The sequence below is a fragment of the Thunnus maccoyii genome, chromosome 10 (genome assembly GCF_910596095.1).
Source record: "Thunnus maccoyii chromosome 10, fThuMac1.1, whole genome shotgun sequence".
NCBI classification, from domain to species: Eukaryota; Metazoa; Chordata; class Actinopteri; order Scombriformes; family Scombridae; genus Thunnus; species Thunnus maccoyii.
In genome coordinates this window covers 17,890,611-17,903,935 of record NC_056542.1, presented here as the reverse complement: position 1 = coordinate 17,903,935, position 13,325 = coordinate 17,890,611, and the positions used below count along the sequence as shown (strand labels likewise).

General features: G+C 40.6%; 1 protein-coding gene across 5 annotated transcripts in view; it reads left to right on the top strand.

Moving 5' to 3' along the window:
* The first annotated feature begins 94 nt into the window (after positions 1 to 94).
* The window catches only part of nbeal2 (neurobeachin-like 2), a 36,275-nt gene continuing 23,044 nt past the window's right edge, over positions 95 to 13,325 (top strand). For 2 of the 5 annotated variants that reach the window (XM_042424093.1, XM_042424092.1), the window contains exons 1-10: positions 95 to 1,761; positions 9,100 to 9,188; positions 9,407 to 9,571; positions 10,068 to 10,149; positions 10,513 to 10,625; positions 10,878 to 10,960; positions 11,696 to 11,781; positions 11,887 to 12,190; positions 12,361 to 12,467; positions 12,820 to 12,906. In XM_042424093.1, the coding sequence (XP_042280027.1) occupies positions 1,687 to 1,761; positions 9,100 to 9,188; positions 9,407 to 9,571; positions 10,068 to 10,149; positions 10,513 to 10,625; positions 10,878 to 10,960; positions 11,696 to 11,781; positions 11,887 to 12,190; positions 12,361 to 12,467; positions 12,820 to 12,906 (1,191 nt within the window). In that variant the 5' untranslated portion in view covers positions 95 to 1,686. Of the gene's footprint in view, positions 1,762 to 7,604; positions 7,777 to 9,093; positions 9,189 to 9,406; positions 9,572 to 10,067; positions 10,150 to 10,512; positions 10,626 to 10,877; positions 10,961 to 11,695; positions 11,782 to 11,886; positions 12,191 to 12,360; positions 12,468 to 12,819; positions 12,907 to 13,325 lie in introns of those variants that run through there. The other 3 variants (XM_042424094.1, XM_042424095.1, XM_042424097.1) reach the window with 3 other exon arrangements.

Sequence of the window (13,325 nt, the reverse complement as noted above, 5' to 3'; positions counted from 1 at the left end):
GTAATAATTGGCACACAGAAAAAAAGAGAAAAAATACCTCCAGACATAGATTATAGTGATACCACAGCAGATAGGTAAAAGTCAGCTACACTGTACACTGTAAACTCTGCACTCAGTACAACAGACACACTGCATGTCAAGTGATGAAGTACATTTTCCAGGTAACACTGTTTGACCAACGTGCAAAAAACATGTAAATTATACACAAAACACATAAAGTAATTGGACTCAGAGAAAAAAAATCACCCAGCTGAATGCACCCATTAATCCAAACACACTCACAAGAACCTTTTACAAAACCAATACAACAATTTACACTCGGCTTACACATTGTATTCAAGAATGAGACACTTTTTAGAGAATTGAAATGCACTCGAATATCTTGTTTTCACATGAATTGGTAAGATTTTCTCCATGTGGCTTTACAGTAGACCAAACACCAGCTGTACCACTTACAACATCCAAATACTTCTTACAAGTTAATGCATCATCAATTAAGTACTCTGAAAGGGATCAAAATGGATCATTCTTTATGAGTCCCTTTACCTTGGACCCCTGTGTACCTTTCATTGCTCATACCTCCACTTTTATTAGAGTTATATTTTGAATGCAAAACTTTGAGTTGTTATTGACCCGTATATATATTCGATTTCAGTTTTGATCTGAGTAGCACTCGTTCTATCAATGTAGGTCACTGTGTTTATAGGTTTATTGCTTAACAGTCTCCATCAAAGATACAATAAAATCATGTGCAATGAACATTTATAACAGCCTACTAAGGCACCAGGAGTCATTATAAGTAGCTGTTAAGAGTTTGAAGTGCAGTTGTGTGTCTTTATGTTATCAGTACATCCTCAATCTACAGAAATTGCATCACCAGCTATTAGTAATACAATCATTAATAATTGTGTGACTTATTTATGTATTTTCTTTCTTTTGTGACGATTGCTTAATAGAAATAAAGGGTGTTTTGTTAATGCATGTAGCAAGAATTCCTACTTTTCCTTCATCTAGGGTACTACTTGCTGGAGGAGGCTGCCTATGTCTGTGTGTATGTGTGTGTTTGTGTGTGTGTGTGTGTGTGTGTGTGTGTGTGTGTGTGTGTGTGTGTATCTTTAAGAACACCAGCCTACCTGTGAGCATGATCCACAGTCAACTCTTTGCTGTATTCCCTTGCTTGTTGATAGTGCCAGGTCCTAGTTGATGTTAACTTGCCCCCTCGCTCATCAGTCTCAGCACAGGGCTGCTTCACACCTTTAATAACTGACTCAATTCGTGTGGGAAGCGCTGTCATGTTTTTTGCTCTTGAGCGTACGGGATCTGTCGCTTCCGTGGGAACTCTCTCCAATAGGAATCATACAGCAACAAGCTCGCTCTAAATGCGGACATGGGTGTTTCTCCAGACATGAATTTCCACGCATTTCTGTTCCTGATCTGACTAATGCGACAGTGATCGCACCGTGGCCGCATTCACACCGTCATGTTTTGCTTTTTCATGCCACTCTGATAAGTTTGCGTGTCGAGGAGGAAAGCACTTTTTGCGTGGATTTTATGGTGCCTGGATTTGCAGGAATGGTTCACCAGAGCGTGAAGCGTCCTCCTGCTTTTAGGAAACAACTTCAAACAGCCTCGTTGTTAACCATGCTCACCAATCTTATGTTTATTTGAGGGGAAAAAAGGGAGATAATGAGCAACCACAAGGGCGGCGGAATGGCATCGAAGGAAAGGCTGTATGAGCTGTGGATGTTATATTACACAAAGGTGAGTGCAAGTGCGGAAGACCTGACGGAGACACCTGTTGTCGCAGCTGCTGCTCTACCCGAAGTTCATAACATGATCCCGTAAACATACGATTACATGTATGTGTTGTGTATCCTGTTTCTGTCCGTTGTTGTAAACGGTTAAATGAGGAAGTCGCCTATTTTTGCGTGTTTGTATTGTGGCGCTTTATTTACCCAGAGGTGGCTGCCCTGTTGAGTGCTACAGAGGGATATCTTGTCATATCATATGACAGTGTCACTGAGCCATTCAACCTAATTGAAAACAGTTAGTAATAAGGGCATTTGAGGCGGATTAACCCACTTAATGAAGAGTGTTTGATACTGTAGTCACCTGCGATGCAGGTGTTAGTCAGGCTACTTCCTCTTCCTGTTTCTCCCTGCCTCCATCCCTCAGTTAAAGCATGTCACATTTTTAGGCTATAATGGGATTAATATTGTTAAGGAGACTGTTTTATTGTCCTGGCAAAAGATGTGGCCATATTTACACTTATGACCTATAACATATGTTTATGTTGCTCCACGTTTGCACTGTGGTTACAGTATTAAATACGAAACAATATTACATGTCTCTTAAAGATGCAGTGTGCAAGCTTAAGTGGCATCTAGCCACTAAATCGGACTTCACAGAAATGGAATATAACATTCATAAGTATGTTTTTATTAGAATATAATCACCTGAATATAAAAAATTGTTCTTTTTTCATCACCTTAGAATGAGTCCTTTATGTCTACATAGGGTGTGGGTCCTCTTCCATGGAATCCGCCATGTTACATGTTTCTACAGTAGCCCAGAATGGACTAACCGAACACTGACTCTAGAGAGGGCCTTTTGCATTTTTCACGAATTTCGCAGCCACCGTAGGTTCTCCTACATACTTGGAAGGAGAGAGACGTTCAGTTGGTTGCAATCTGTAACCTCACCTCTAGATGCCACTAAATCCTACACTCTGCACCTTTAAACTTAAATTGGGCACAATCCCATATTGAGTGTTAAATAGTTTTTGTATGGTTTTTAGTCTCAAATGTTGCCCCCTCTGGGTGGGACTGCAACTCATGGTTGTTCATAAAGGTGCAATATCTTGATAATAAGGATGAAAGCAAATGAACAGGAAAAGGATTTTGCAGATTCTTTCATGGCATGTCTCTTCTTGAAGGAGAAAGTCCATTTGGCTGTGAATTAATCAAGTATCATTATTTAATGTGTTTGCAATCTGCTTCCATGCCTGAGGACAGAGAAAACAAGAAGGGACGTCTTTCCAAGTTGTACTGTATATTCACTGTGGGGCATGAACCCCCCTCTTATCATAACAGCAGATACTGTATAAAAGGCCGCTTTCTTGACAAGGATGACTGGACTTCAATCATAGACAAGGACATTTTTCATTACATATCTCTATTGAATTTTGTTTTAATTTAGGACTAGACTTAATCCCAATCTGGGAAACCCGCCAAAGTCTGTAAAACAGAGCAGAAGTCAAAGCTGAAATAACTGCAAAATCCCCTAAATGCAGCGTGGGTAATTTGGATGACAAAAGTGAGCAAGAAGTGTATCGCCTCTTGCAGCGCTTGCTATCAAAGTGGTCATTGTTGTCACTTTGGGCAGATCCCAGAGGAAGTGTGTTTCTAATCCGCCCTGTCACTTCTCTTCTGGGCTGCTGCAAACTGTAGTTTGTTAGTGACATTTCATGGCTGTGCTGCAGTCTTTAACAAAAACAACAAGGTATAGGCACTGACACAAATAACCCACTACCAAAAAGAGTCATTGATGTGTGTGTGCGCGTTTCTGCCCTGAATCTGGCTGTGACAGCTGTCAAGCATCTCTATATGTGAGACCACTTCCTCATTTAACTGCCTCTTGCCTCTCAGATACTCTTCAGCTGCCCTCAATGCTCTAAGAACAAAGTTTATAATAGTCCTTTTTACACATTTTCACCAGACGAATGCATAGATGTTCAAGCTTTCTCAGAAGTAGATTTTAACGTTTGGTTCAAATGACCTGCATTGATAGCCAGGCTGTGGTGAATGATGGCAGAGGAAGGAGATTTAATTGAGCTCAGTATTAAACGTCACCACCTTATGTGACTCAGTGGAACACAATAGACTGCAGAAAGGCAGCAGAACGACTGCAGAGAACAATCACCTGCCTCTCCTATAGACTTTTAGCATGCCACTGTATCTCATGTTTTTGTTGCCTGTTGCCTGTTTGTCAAGTTGGCATAGACATTATCTTTATTGAACTGGACACATCCCATCTCTGACTACCATGCCCTGTTTTCAGACTTGTCATATATCAAGGGAAGTTTTTAATATTGCAAATTAGTCAAATTGGATGAGAGACCTGAGCTCCATTTGATAGGTTTTTTTTTGTTAGGACTGTAAACAAGCCTTTACTTATAGTGGCAATGGCCTGAAACTGTTTGAGCTTCAACAAACACACCCGGGCAGTTTAGTTTTACAACCTACAACAGATCTCACTGTAAGTCTGAAAATTTTTTGGTCTTGTGTGTCTCTGTTGTAGACTGTAATGCTGTAATTCAGTGTAGAAAGAATCTAATCTTTCTTTTGGAAAATAACACGGGTAGTGCAGTGATTCAACCAATCAGCAAACATGTGATAAATGTGGGATAATACAGTATACAGTATGATAGAACTGTGATGACTCTTAACAGCTGATTACAACATTTGAGTACGTAGCTCAGCCATCGTTCTGTATTTGCAATAAGAAGCAAAACTTGCTCAGGCTTGTATGTGATAAAGGAGCTCTGCTTCCTCCTATTGTGCAAGAAATCACACACCCCTCGTAAGACTTTTAGATCAGCTGAGGTTCACAACTGATGTCAAATGTTGAAAAGCCATTGTGATACAGAGTTATCTTCACTTATCTATCACTTCTGCTACAAATCAATAGAGCTGTATATGGATAAATCACCACTGACATGTACTCATTCCATCACATAGATTTGTATACATGTATTTGGGCAATGCAAATGCTTTTTGGTAATCAGGAAACAAAACCCTCATACAATGGGCATCACATGTCCGTGTCTTTCATCTGCTGGAGTTTAAAACAGCCTCATTGGCACTATTTCAGGGCTTTGTATCTCCTATCAGAGAATGTTTTTAGGGCCATCATAAAATGCTCATACCTTACAGGTATGGTCACACAGAGAAGAGTCTGATCTAATCACAGAGGGAGTAACATGACTTGTCAGATCGTGTCTGAAGAAATCCAAAAAGGTATTGTTATTGAATGTGCTTGTTCTTCTCCCCAGGTCACAAAACAGAAAATAATGTTAAACTTAACTTTGACAATTGTTTAATGAGTTTTGTTTGGTTATGTTTCATTACATGCCAGTTGTAGGGCTGCAGCTAATTGTTATTTTCCCCACTGATTACTTTGATGATGAATTTCACAATTCATTAATATGTCATTCAGTGAAAAACAGCGACCAAAGTGTCTGTAAAACGATACCAGAGCTCAAAGTTATGTTTTCATGTTACCTTTTTTGTCCAAGAAAAGAAAAAATACACAAAGTTATTCAATTTATAATGATACAAAACAGAGAAAACCAATAAAGGCCTCATATTTGAGAAGCAGAAACTAAACGTTTGGTATTTTTCAGGATAAATTATGAAGAATTGATTAGTGAAATAGTAATTAATCAAATAAAATGATTTATCAGCTCAGCAGTATATGGTTACAAGAAACTACAATTCATTGAGGTCTTTTTTTTTAATCAACTGGCAGAAGATTTCATGTTATTGCAAAAGCATGACGTGTTAGCATGTAGCATTCAGGCTGCCCGTTGACAGAAGTAAGCATCATGAGGTGAGAAAGCCTGAATGTTGTCAACAGTGTTCACTGCCTAAAACACAGATAGCTGATCCAACACACACACACACACACACACACACACACACACACACACACACACACACACAAATCAAGTAAAACTACAGACCTTCCAGATGTTATAATTCTGGATGGAAATGAGGAACAAATGAATATCTTTCTCATCCGCTACACAGCAGTGTGGATACAGTAAGATGTCAGGCTGGCAGACAAATAGTGTGTGATTATCCTGTGATCATTAGCTTGAGAGGCTCTTGGGGGGGTAATTAAAGCCTGTAGTGGTAGAGATGACCACAGTGACAACCTGACTGCCACCCGCCTACACAGCTGTGAAAAACCACCTCCTCTGCTTGCTGTGAAGACAGAGCAGTAACATTTCCTGGCTTTTGTCGCTACACAGTCACTCACACTGCTATGTCTTAGTCTCAGTTACTGATGATACTATGATGCGCGTCAATATGCTGGAGATATACAACAACAACACCAATCATCCCCACAGCTCACTATGACTGTCCTTTGAGACCTGTGATTGAAATCCCCCGTGTGCCTCCATCTCCCCTGTTTACCAACAGAAGGGCCAACCAGGAAAATCAAAGTGCTCTTTGCTTTCACTTGTGCAGGAAGCTGGAGCGAAGCAGAATGCCAAGCAGCAGAGAGCGGTACAGCTGCTTGGCCATGTGCAGAGAAAACAGAGATAAATGACACAGTTTATAGGGGTTGGTACAATGTGTTTGGTTTGTGACATCGATTCTAACAGTGTCTTTAATTTGCCTTTTTGTGCAAATTGAACAAATCATTGAGCTAGTTGCTCTGGGCAATATCAAGGGAAACAAGTTGAACTACAAGTGCGGGACGTGTATTTATTTAAAGGTGTCAATCAATAGTATTGGTGTGTAAGGGATGATTTTTAGGATTTGTTAAGAGTAGAGACATATAGCAGGATTCTTCCAGGTGTCTACCAATATTTCTGTAAAAAAAAGACAATGTATTGCCCTGGTTTTACTTCTCATCAGCAAACCAGTCTCACTTCCTATCTGTGATCTAATTTTTGTATGATACACCATCAATCCGCCCAGCTTCAGCATACCTAAACAACAGGGCAAAGCATCCCCACCCAACAGGGAACAGAAAAAAATATACTTACTACATACAGTCTGGCTGGTCACATAGCTAGCCTTGATTACAGTGTGTCCTTATACATTGAGGATTCCAGTAGATCAATTTTAATTGGTGACGTATCCTGTGGAGGTTGACATCATCACCATAAAATCCTATTATTATAACCTCCAGTAATGTTAGGGAGGATTCGCTCACTGTATATTTTATCGGGAAATAAGACAAAGCTGAAGGGGTATTGTAAATATTTCTCAGTGTCCTTGTTCTCTTACACAAGTCTTAAATACCTGACTGCCTGTTTGAGGCACAAAACAATAGGTTGTTCACAGTTTCCTGTTTTCACAGTGTGCATGCAGAGATTTTTACACAGTATCTGTGTGATTAATGTCATCTTATTTTAATATTTTCAATAACTTGCTAATGAGATTTTGTTTGAAAGCCAACAGTGACAGAGTGAAGGCTTATGAACTAAGCTTTCTCCAATTAGAAATACAGTGTTCCTTATAATATAGCATTCATCCAGAACATTATGTACACTCATCACATTTGAGTCTGTTTGCACATTCAACTCACTCAGTGACACATATTTCAAAAGCTGAATTTCAATGCTTTGCCGTTTCTCCTGCAACATTTTTTTGTTGTGTCAAGTTGAGAAAGCATAAACGCAGTCCTGGTTCATCATTGCTGCTGTGGGAAGTTTTTTTTTAATTTTTTTTATAGAGGCCTCCCTCATATCTGCTCACAACGAGCAGTAAAGCAAAAGAGGAAGGGGTTTGACGAGTATGAAGGAAATAAGCTTCTGTTAAAGTGACATGTCATTTCCTGGTTACTTTCTTGACGTTGGGAGACAAGAAAGTAGCAAGTCAGATGCTGGCGCTGGTTTGGAGCAATGTGCAGCTGAGGTGCTGACCGTGGACTACACTGGCTACACTGAAGGAACATCTGAGACTGGGTTCACAAGAACCTGGCACCCTGCTCAGCCACATACAATGAGAGATGGACTGGCTCATAAGTCAATGCCAGTTGGTAATGTACATTTAATATTAATGCATCATAAGAAAGACATGATTACAGAATGTTTTCAGGGTTAACTGCATTAGTTCTTCATTACCATTTTAATTTTACTCTTAGCAGAGGAACTGTTAGTTATACATTAGACATGCAACAAGCTCTAATATGTAAGTACAGTATTATGCTGGAGCTCTGTACTTGAGGTTTTTCTCCTGGTGCAATTTTTAAAGCCGCAGCACCGCATACATCGCTACTTTTTTGACCTACAGAGGTTGCTTGTAGGCTTTAGGGAAGTGGATTGTTATACCATGTGCTGTTTACGGTATGTTATTTGTGTACAGTGAGTCAGGCAGTCTGAAACAACTCATATCTTCCCCTCACTCCGCCTGCTCTTGACAAATCAGCAACAGTAGCTTTGTTCGTGCTCAGCTAATCAAAATGTTCAGGTTGTTCCATCACACAGTACATCAGGGAACATTTCTAGATGTTTTGTGTGTTGTAATTTCATGTTAAAACACTGGGTTCCCACGAGAAGAACCACGTGTGTGAATCAGCAGAATGTAATCACGATCATTTGAGATAATTATGTTTGGTATATGTTCGTTTGTTTGGGGTTTTTTTGTAATGCAAAGAATCCAGTTTAAAGTTGACCTGTTTCTCTGGTGACCTGTCTGACATTTGTGTAATTTAGTCTGACGTGAGATGAAGAGACTGATGTGAGGAGGGAAGAGTGGCAGGATATGTTGCACTGCAGAGGCTGATTAAAACGGTGATAACGATTGTTGTATATAAACAACAGTCCTTATCTGTCTTAAATGACATTTTAAGTATGCAGTAATGCAAGGATGTCTTATTTAAGACAATGACATACTAACAGTAAAAGCTGTTATTGCAAGCTTATTGCTGTGTACTTTATGTTACTGTGTGTGTGTGTGTGTGTGTAACTTATGACTGATACAGAGTTTAAAGAGAGGAAAATGTTGAATGTGTTTCTTTTAACCTCCCTGCTTTGAAAAAGGAAAGAATTGGCTCATGTGTTCCTCTCTGTGAGTTACATCTCTTTGCAACATCCTGTTACAAAAAGCAGGTCATAAGATTTAGTCAGTGCCATGTTTTCTTTTTTTCTTTTTCTTTTTTTTGCAACAGTGTGCCATAGTGTAATGCACAGGGACAAACTGTTTTAGATAGTATATTAATTGAGCACAACCAAAGATCATATTTTTTGATATTTTTTTACAATACACATTTTTCACCTGCAGTATTGTTTACTAACATTGTGCATGTGCCATTGTGCAGGCAGCTTGATTTGCTTCACATGCTCTTTCCTCCTTCATGCAGAAAGACGTGGGTTATCTGCAGCAGTGGCTGGAGGCATTTGTGGCGTCCTTCGAGAGGCTCATTGATGTGCAGTCACTGGAGCCTAGGAGGTGAGTAGTAACAGGTATTTATATTACACAAACTGCGTAGCCAGAAGCTCCCCAAGCAGGATGAACTTCGACCTTCTGTAGAGATAGCTCCCATTTTGACATGTTTATGTTAGGTGTAAACGCAGCCCCTATTAAAACGCCCTTTGCCTCTTTCCTACTGCCTCCCCTCCCCTTTCTTCCCATATCTCTTCATGTCCTCCTCCTCTCTCATCCTCCAGGCTGGAGGAGTGCAGCTCGGAGGTGCCCTTGCTCCCCAGGGAGGTCCTGGTGTTCCTCAGCACCCAGCTATGGCACAGTGCGCTGCACCTCTCAGGTGCTGCCGAGCACAACGGCAGCACCCCGCACCCGCTGCTCCTCATCAAGTTCTTCATTATTGTCTGCAGGTGAGGACCCAGCCAGCTGTATATGCTTCATATTACGTTTGTGAACATAATATAGTAGCTTTGTCCTAATTACAATATTGGTTGAAATAAATTATAGTTAATAAGCAGCAGGCAACAGTTTAGACCATTTAAATGTTTCTTTCCCAAGTTTCACTAAAAATGAGACTGTAGGACTTTAAGTGATTAGACAATATTCAGTAAGTTACCAGACCCCAAAAATATGTATTTGAGTTAATAAAATGCACAAAATTAATTAATTTCCTGTCATCCCTTACTGAATAACAAAGGAGGAGAAGGAGATTAAGGGAAGCAGACGAATTACAGTTTTTCAGATTTTCCAGAAATTGCATTACAGATTGTGCAAAGAGGCTGCAACTCAGTGTCAGGAAGTTGTCCTGCACTGTGTACATTCACTATATTTTTTACCAAAGATCTTGGGTAAGCACCAGGCAGAGTTTGTTAACATTGAATTGCATGAGTTTCTCTCTACTTCTAGGAATATGGAGAACATCGACCCAGAGAAGACCCCTGGTTTTGTTTTCGAAACTATCAAGCTTTTGAATTTCTGCTTGGACCACGTAAGGCATTTATAATTCAAACAGCATGCAGATTTCAGTGATTTATGATGAGGCTTCACAGCAATGCTCAGCATGCAAAGATTACTTAGTGCCTTTTTTAGGCAAATTGTGCAGAGATGTGCTATACAGTAAAGAGACGGAGAGCTTACACACAATTTACCCTATTTATAGTGTGTGACATCTTCACACAGAAGTAACAGAACTAGTTTACAGTGAAAAGAGAAGTAGGTGTGTAGTTGTCCTTCTATTCAGTGTTTTGGAATGTGTTGTATTTGTTCTGTTGTGTGTTGAAAGAAACAGGTGCATCTGTGCTAAGGATGAGTTGAGTGTGTCCTAACTTTTTGTATTGTACATGTTCATCAGCTAAAGAAGGGACAAGGGGAGCAGTCGTCCCTGCAGTCAGTTGTGCTATATGGACTCGTGCTGTGTGAGAGCCTGTTTGATCCTTATCAGACGTGGAGGAGACGCCTAGCAGGGTGAGTGTGTTTAGCTTTTTACTGGAAATTGCCTGTGTGAATGTGTGAGATGTTGAATTTCAGTCACACAAACACCAATTCATATGCATTTAACATCTTGCTCAGCCTTTTGTGACGTGCAACACCTCGTCCCATTGCCTCTAAGCCTTGAAGTCAAGCCTCATTAGAGCCAGTGGTATTAGTGGCAGTCGCACACTGGTAAGTGCGCAATGTGAGTGGGAGTGCGGTGACTCAAGGCTTTGTGTTTTACAGGGAGGAGGTGAGCTTGCTAGAGAGGAACAAGTATAAGTTCTCCCCACTGGCCCTACCAGAGGAGCTGCCTGCTCTCTTCCATGGTGAGACACTCCCTTTCGTCTGCTCTACCACTCTGATCTCTGTCAGACCTCGCATACCATGAGAATCAAACTGTTCTCCCACTGCTCCCACAGCCTAGATCTGGTATCTTTGACTTGAAAAAGCACTTTCGTTTTTGTCCAATCCTCTTAATAAATCATACTTTATCAAAACTTTTTAAATTGAAACATAAATACATGTGCAGTGTTCAGTCCAGTCTGTTAGTTTGTTAGATTTTGGTTAAAAGCTTAATTATTCAGCATCTTATTATCAGATATAGATTTATCACCAGTGCATTTCTAATTATGGGAGCCCATTTGATTAGCTAGCTCCAGTCTGTAAGTACCAGGGCAAATCTCAGTCTTGACAAGTTTCAGTATGTCCACATTTCAGGAGGATTATACGCAATAGCATTCCCTAATTGGAAATATTTAGAGCTAATTGTGTAATATCTTGCTAATCAGTGAGGCTTAGGCTTTTCTTTTTGACATAACCCTGAATAATAATAAATAGTGTTGGCATTGCAGGGGAATTTTGCTGAGCCACTGTACCGTGAACTTTGGAATTTTTTAAAAATTTTTTTTGGTGTCTAATCCACTGACTTGTTTTCTATACCCACATATGCTGCAAACAAATATATTATATAATATTTGCATGATAATATGACAGCACTGTGTTAATGTTTTGTGTTTGAGTGTTAGCTTGCGTAACGCTGACTCTTGAATACATGTTTACAGAAAGTCTCCAGGAAAGTGAGCAGATCCCAGAGCTCCTCACACTCAGACTGGTTCATCTCCAGGGTGCTGTCATCAGTGGAGGAAAGGTCTGCTATCCTCTTCATCAGTGATTATTCTGCAGTCTGAGAACACACTACAAATGCAAATTAAAGCTGATTACAAGGGGAGTCACTTTGTCTGTATTTTTGCAGAAGAATGGTCTTCTTTCCATCACTCCTCACTCTGTTGAGGACCTGTTCTCTGTTCTGCAAGTGTGGTGCTGCCGGACCTTCCCCGTACCCAAGGACACCCGGCTCCCACGGATGACTTTGCAGTGCCTGACCGCAATGATCCACCTCCTGCACTTTAGCAGCCCTGCGGAGCGGCAGGTGGAGATCAGGACGATACTGGAGAGCTACTTCCAGCTCCTCAACTGGAACCGTCCGCTCAGCAGTGAGCAGCAAGACAGGCAGAGCTGGGAGGACAGCCTGATCTGCCTCCAGAGCCAAATGCTAAGTAAGACTAGGTCCCATCTGCAAGTCCAGCTGAGTATAAAGCGCTCCTTGTTTTGAACTCAGTTGGGTTTTATCTCTCTCAATCAGTACGGAGGCCAAATAATCGATTTTCCTGGTGTCTGATAAATAAGATGAGTCAGTGTTCAACATCCGTTTTGTTGTTGTTTTTAGCTGCTGTTCCTGAGATCTTGCAGTGCTCTGACAGACCAGTCCTGCAGGCTGTCTTCCTCAACAACAACTGCTTTGAACACATCCTCCGGCTCATTCAGAACAGCAAGGTCAGACCCTTGTCTATCTAAAATGTGTCTGCCTGCTCTGTCAGCTCTTTCTGTCAGTTGTCTTTTTATTCATGTCATGTCTATTTCCTCTCTTATTTGCCTGAATGTCACATCTGTTGTCTGACCTCTTTCCGTTTGTTCAATGGGAAATATCACAAAAATGGACAGTTTTTTTCCCATTACACAGCTACAAAACATGTCCTAGAGAGACCAGGATCAAACCTGGCTTTATTACCTCTCATAGATGACTTTTTGTCTAATTGTCTGTCTTTTTGTGCTGTGTGTGTGTGTGCATTCCTGCCTGTGTGTGTGTGTGTGTGTGTGTGTGTGTGTGTGTGTGTGTGTCCTGTAGCTCTTTCAGAGCAACAGGCATAGGATGGAGCGTGAGGTTGTGAGTGACCTCACTACACGTTTACTCACAGAGGTCGAAGTGGACCAGGTACTTTCCCCCCTGGTGTTGATATTGGTTTGTCAGCAGGAAACTCAGCTTTCTCTCTACTCGTTCACTGCTCTAAGGTCTTTAAACAGGAAGCTTTAGGCAGGAAGTCTGGCTTACACTCATTTGTAAATAAAACAGGTAGCACGGTGCATACATACATGATAATTGTCGTCTGGAGTTCCCTTTTTATCTAGCGTATCAGTCCATCTGGAATGCAAGTCCACATACAGCTTATGTTACATGTGATTTACTGTTATTTTGCTCCACTTAAATCCCACTTGAAATATATATAAAGTGGTGTTATCTTTGCGCATGTTGAAAAGTTAAGATTTAGGTATGCAGTTGGAGGATTAATCTTTGCTTGTGTAGGAGTGTTGATTTATATCACATTCATAATTAGAGGCTGAATTCCCTGTTGA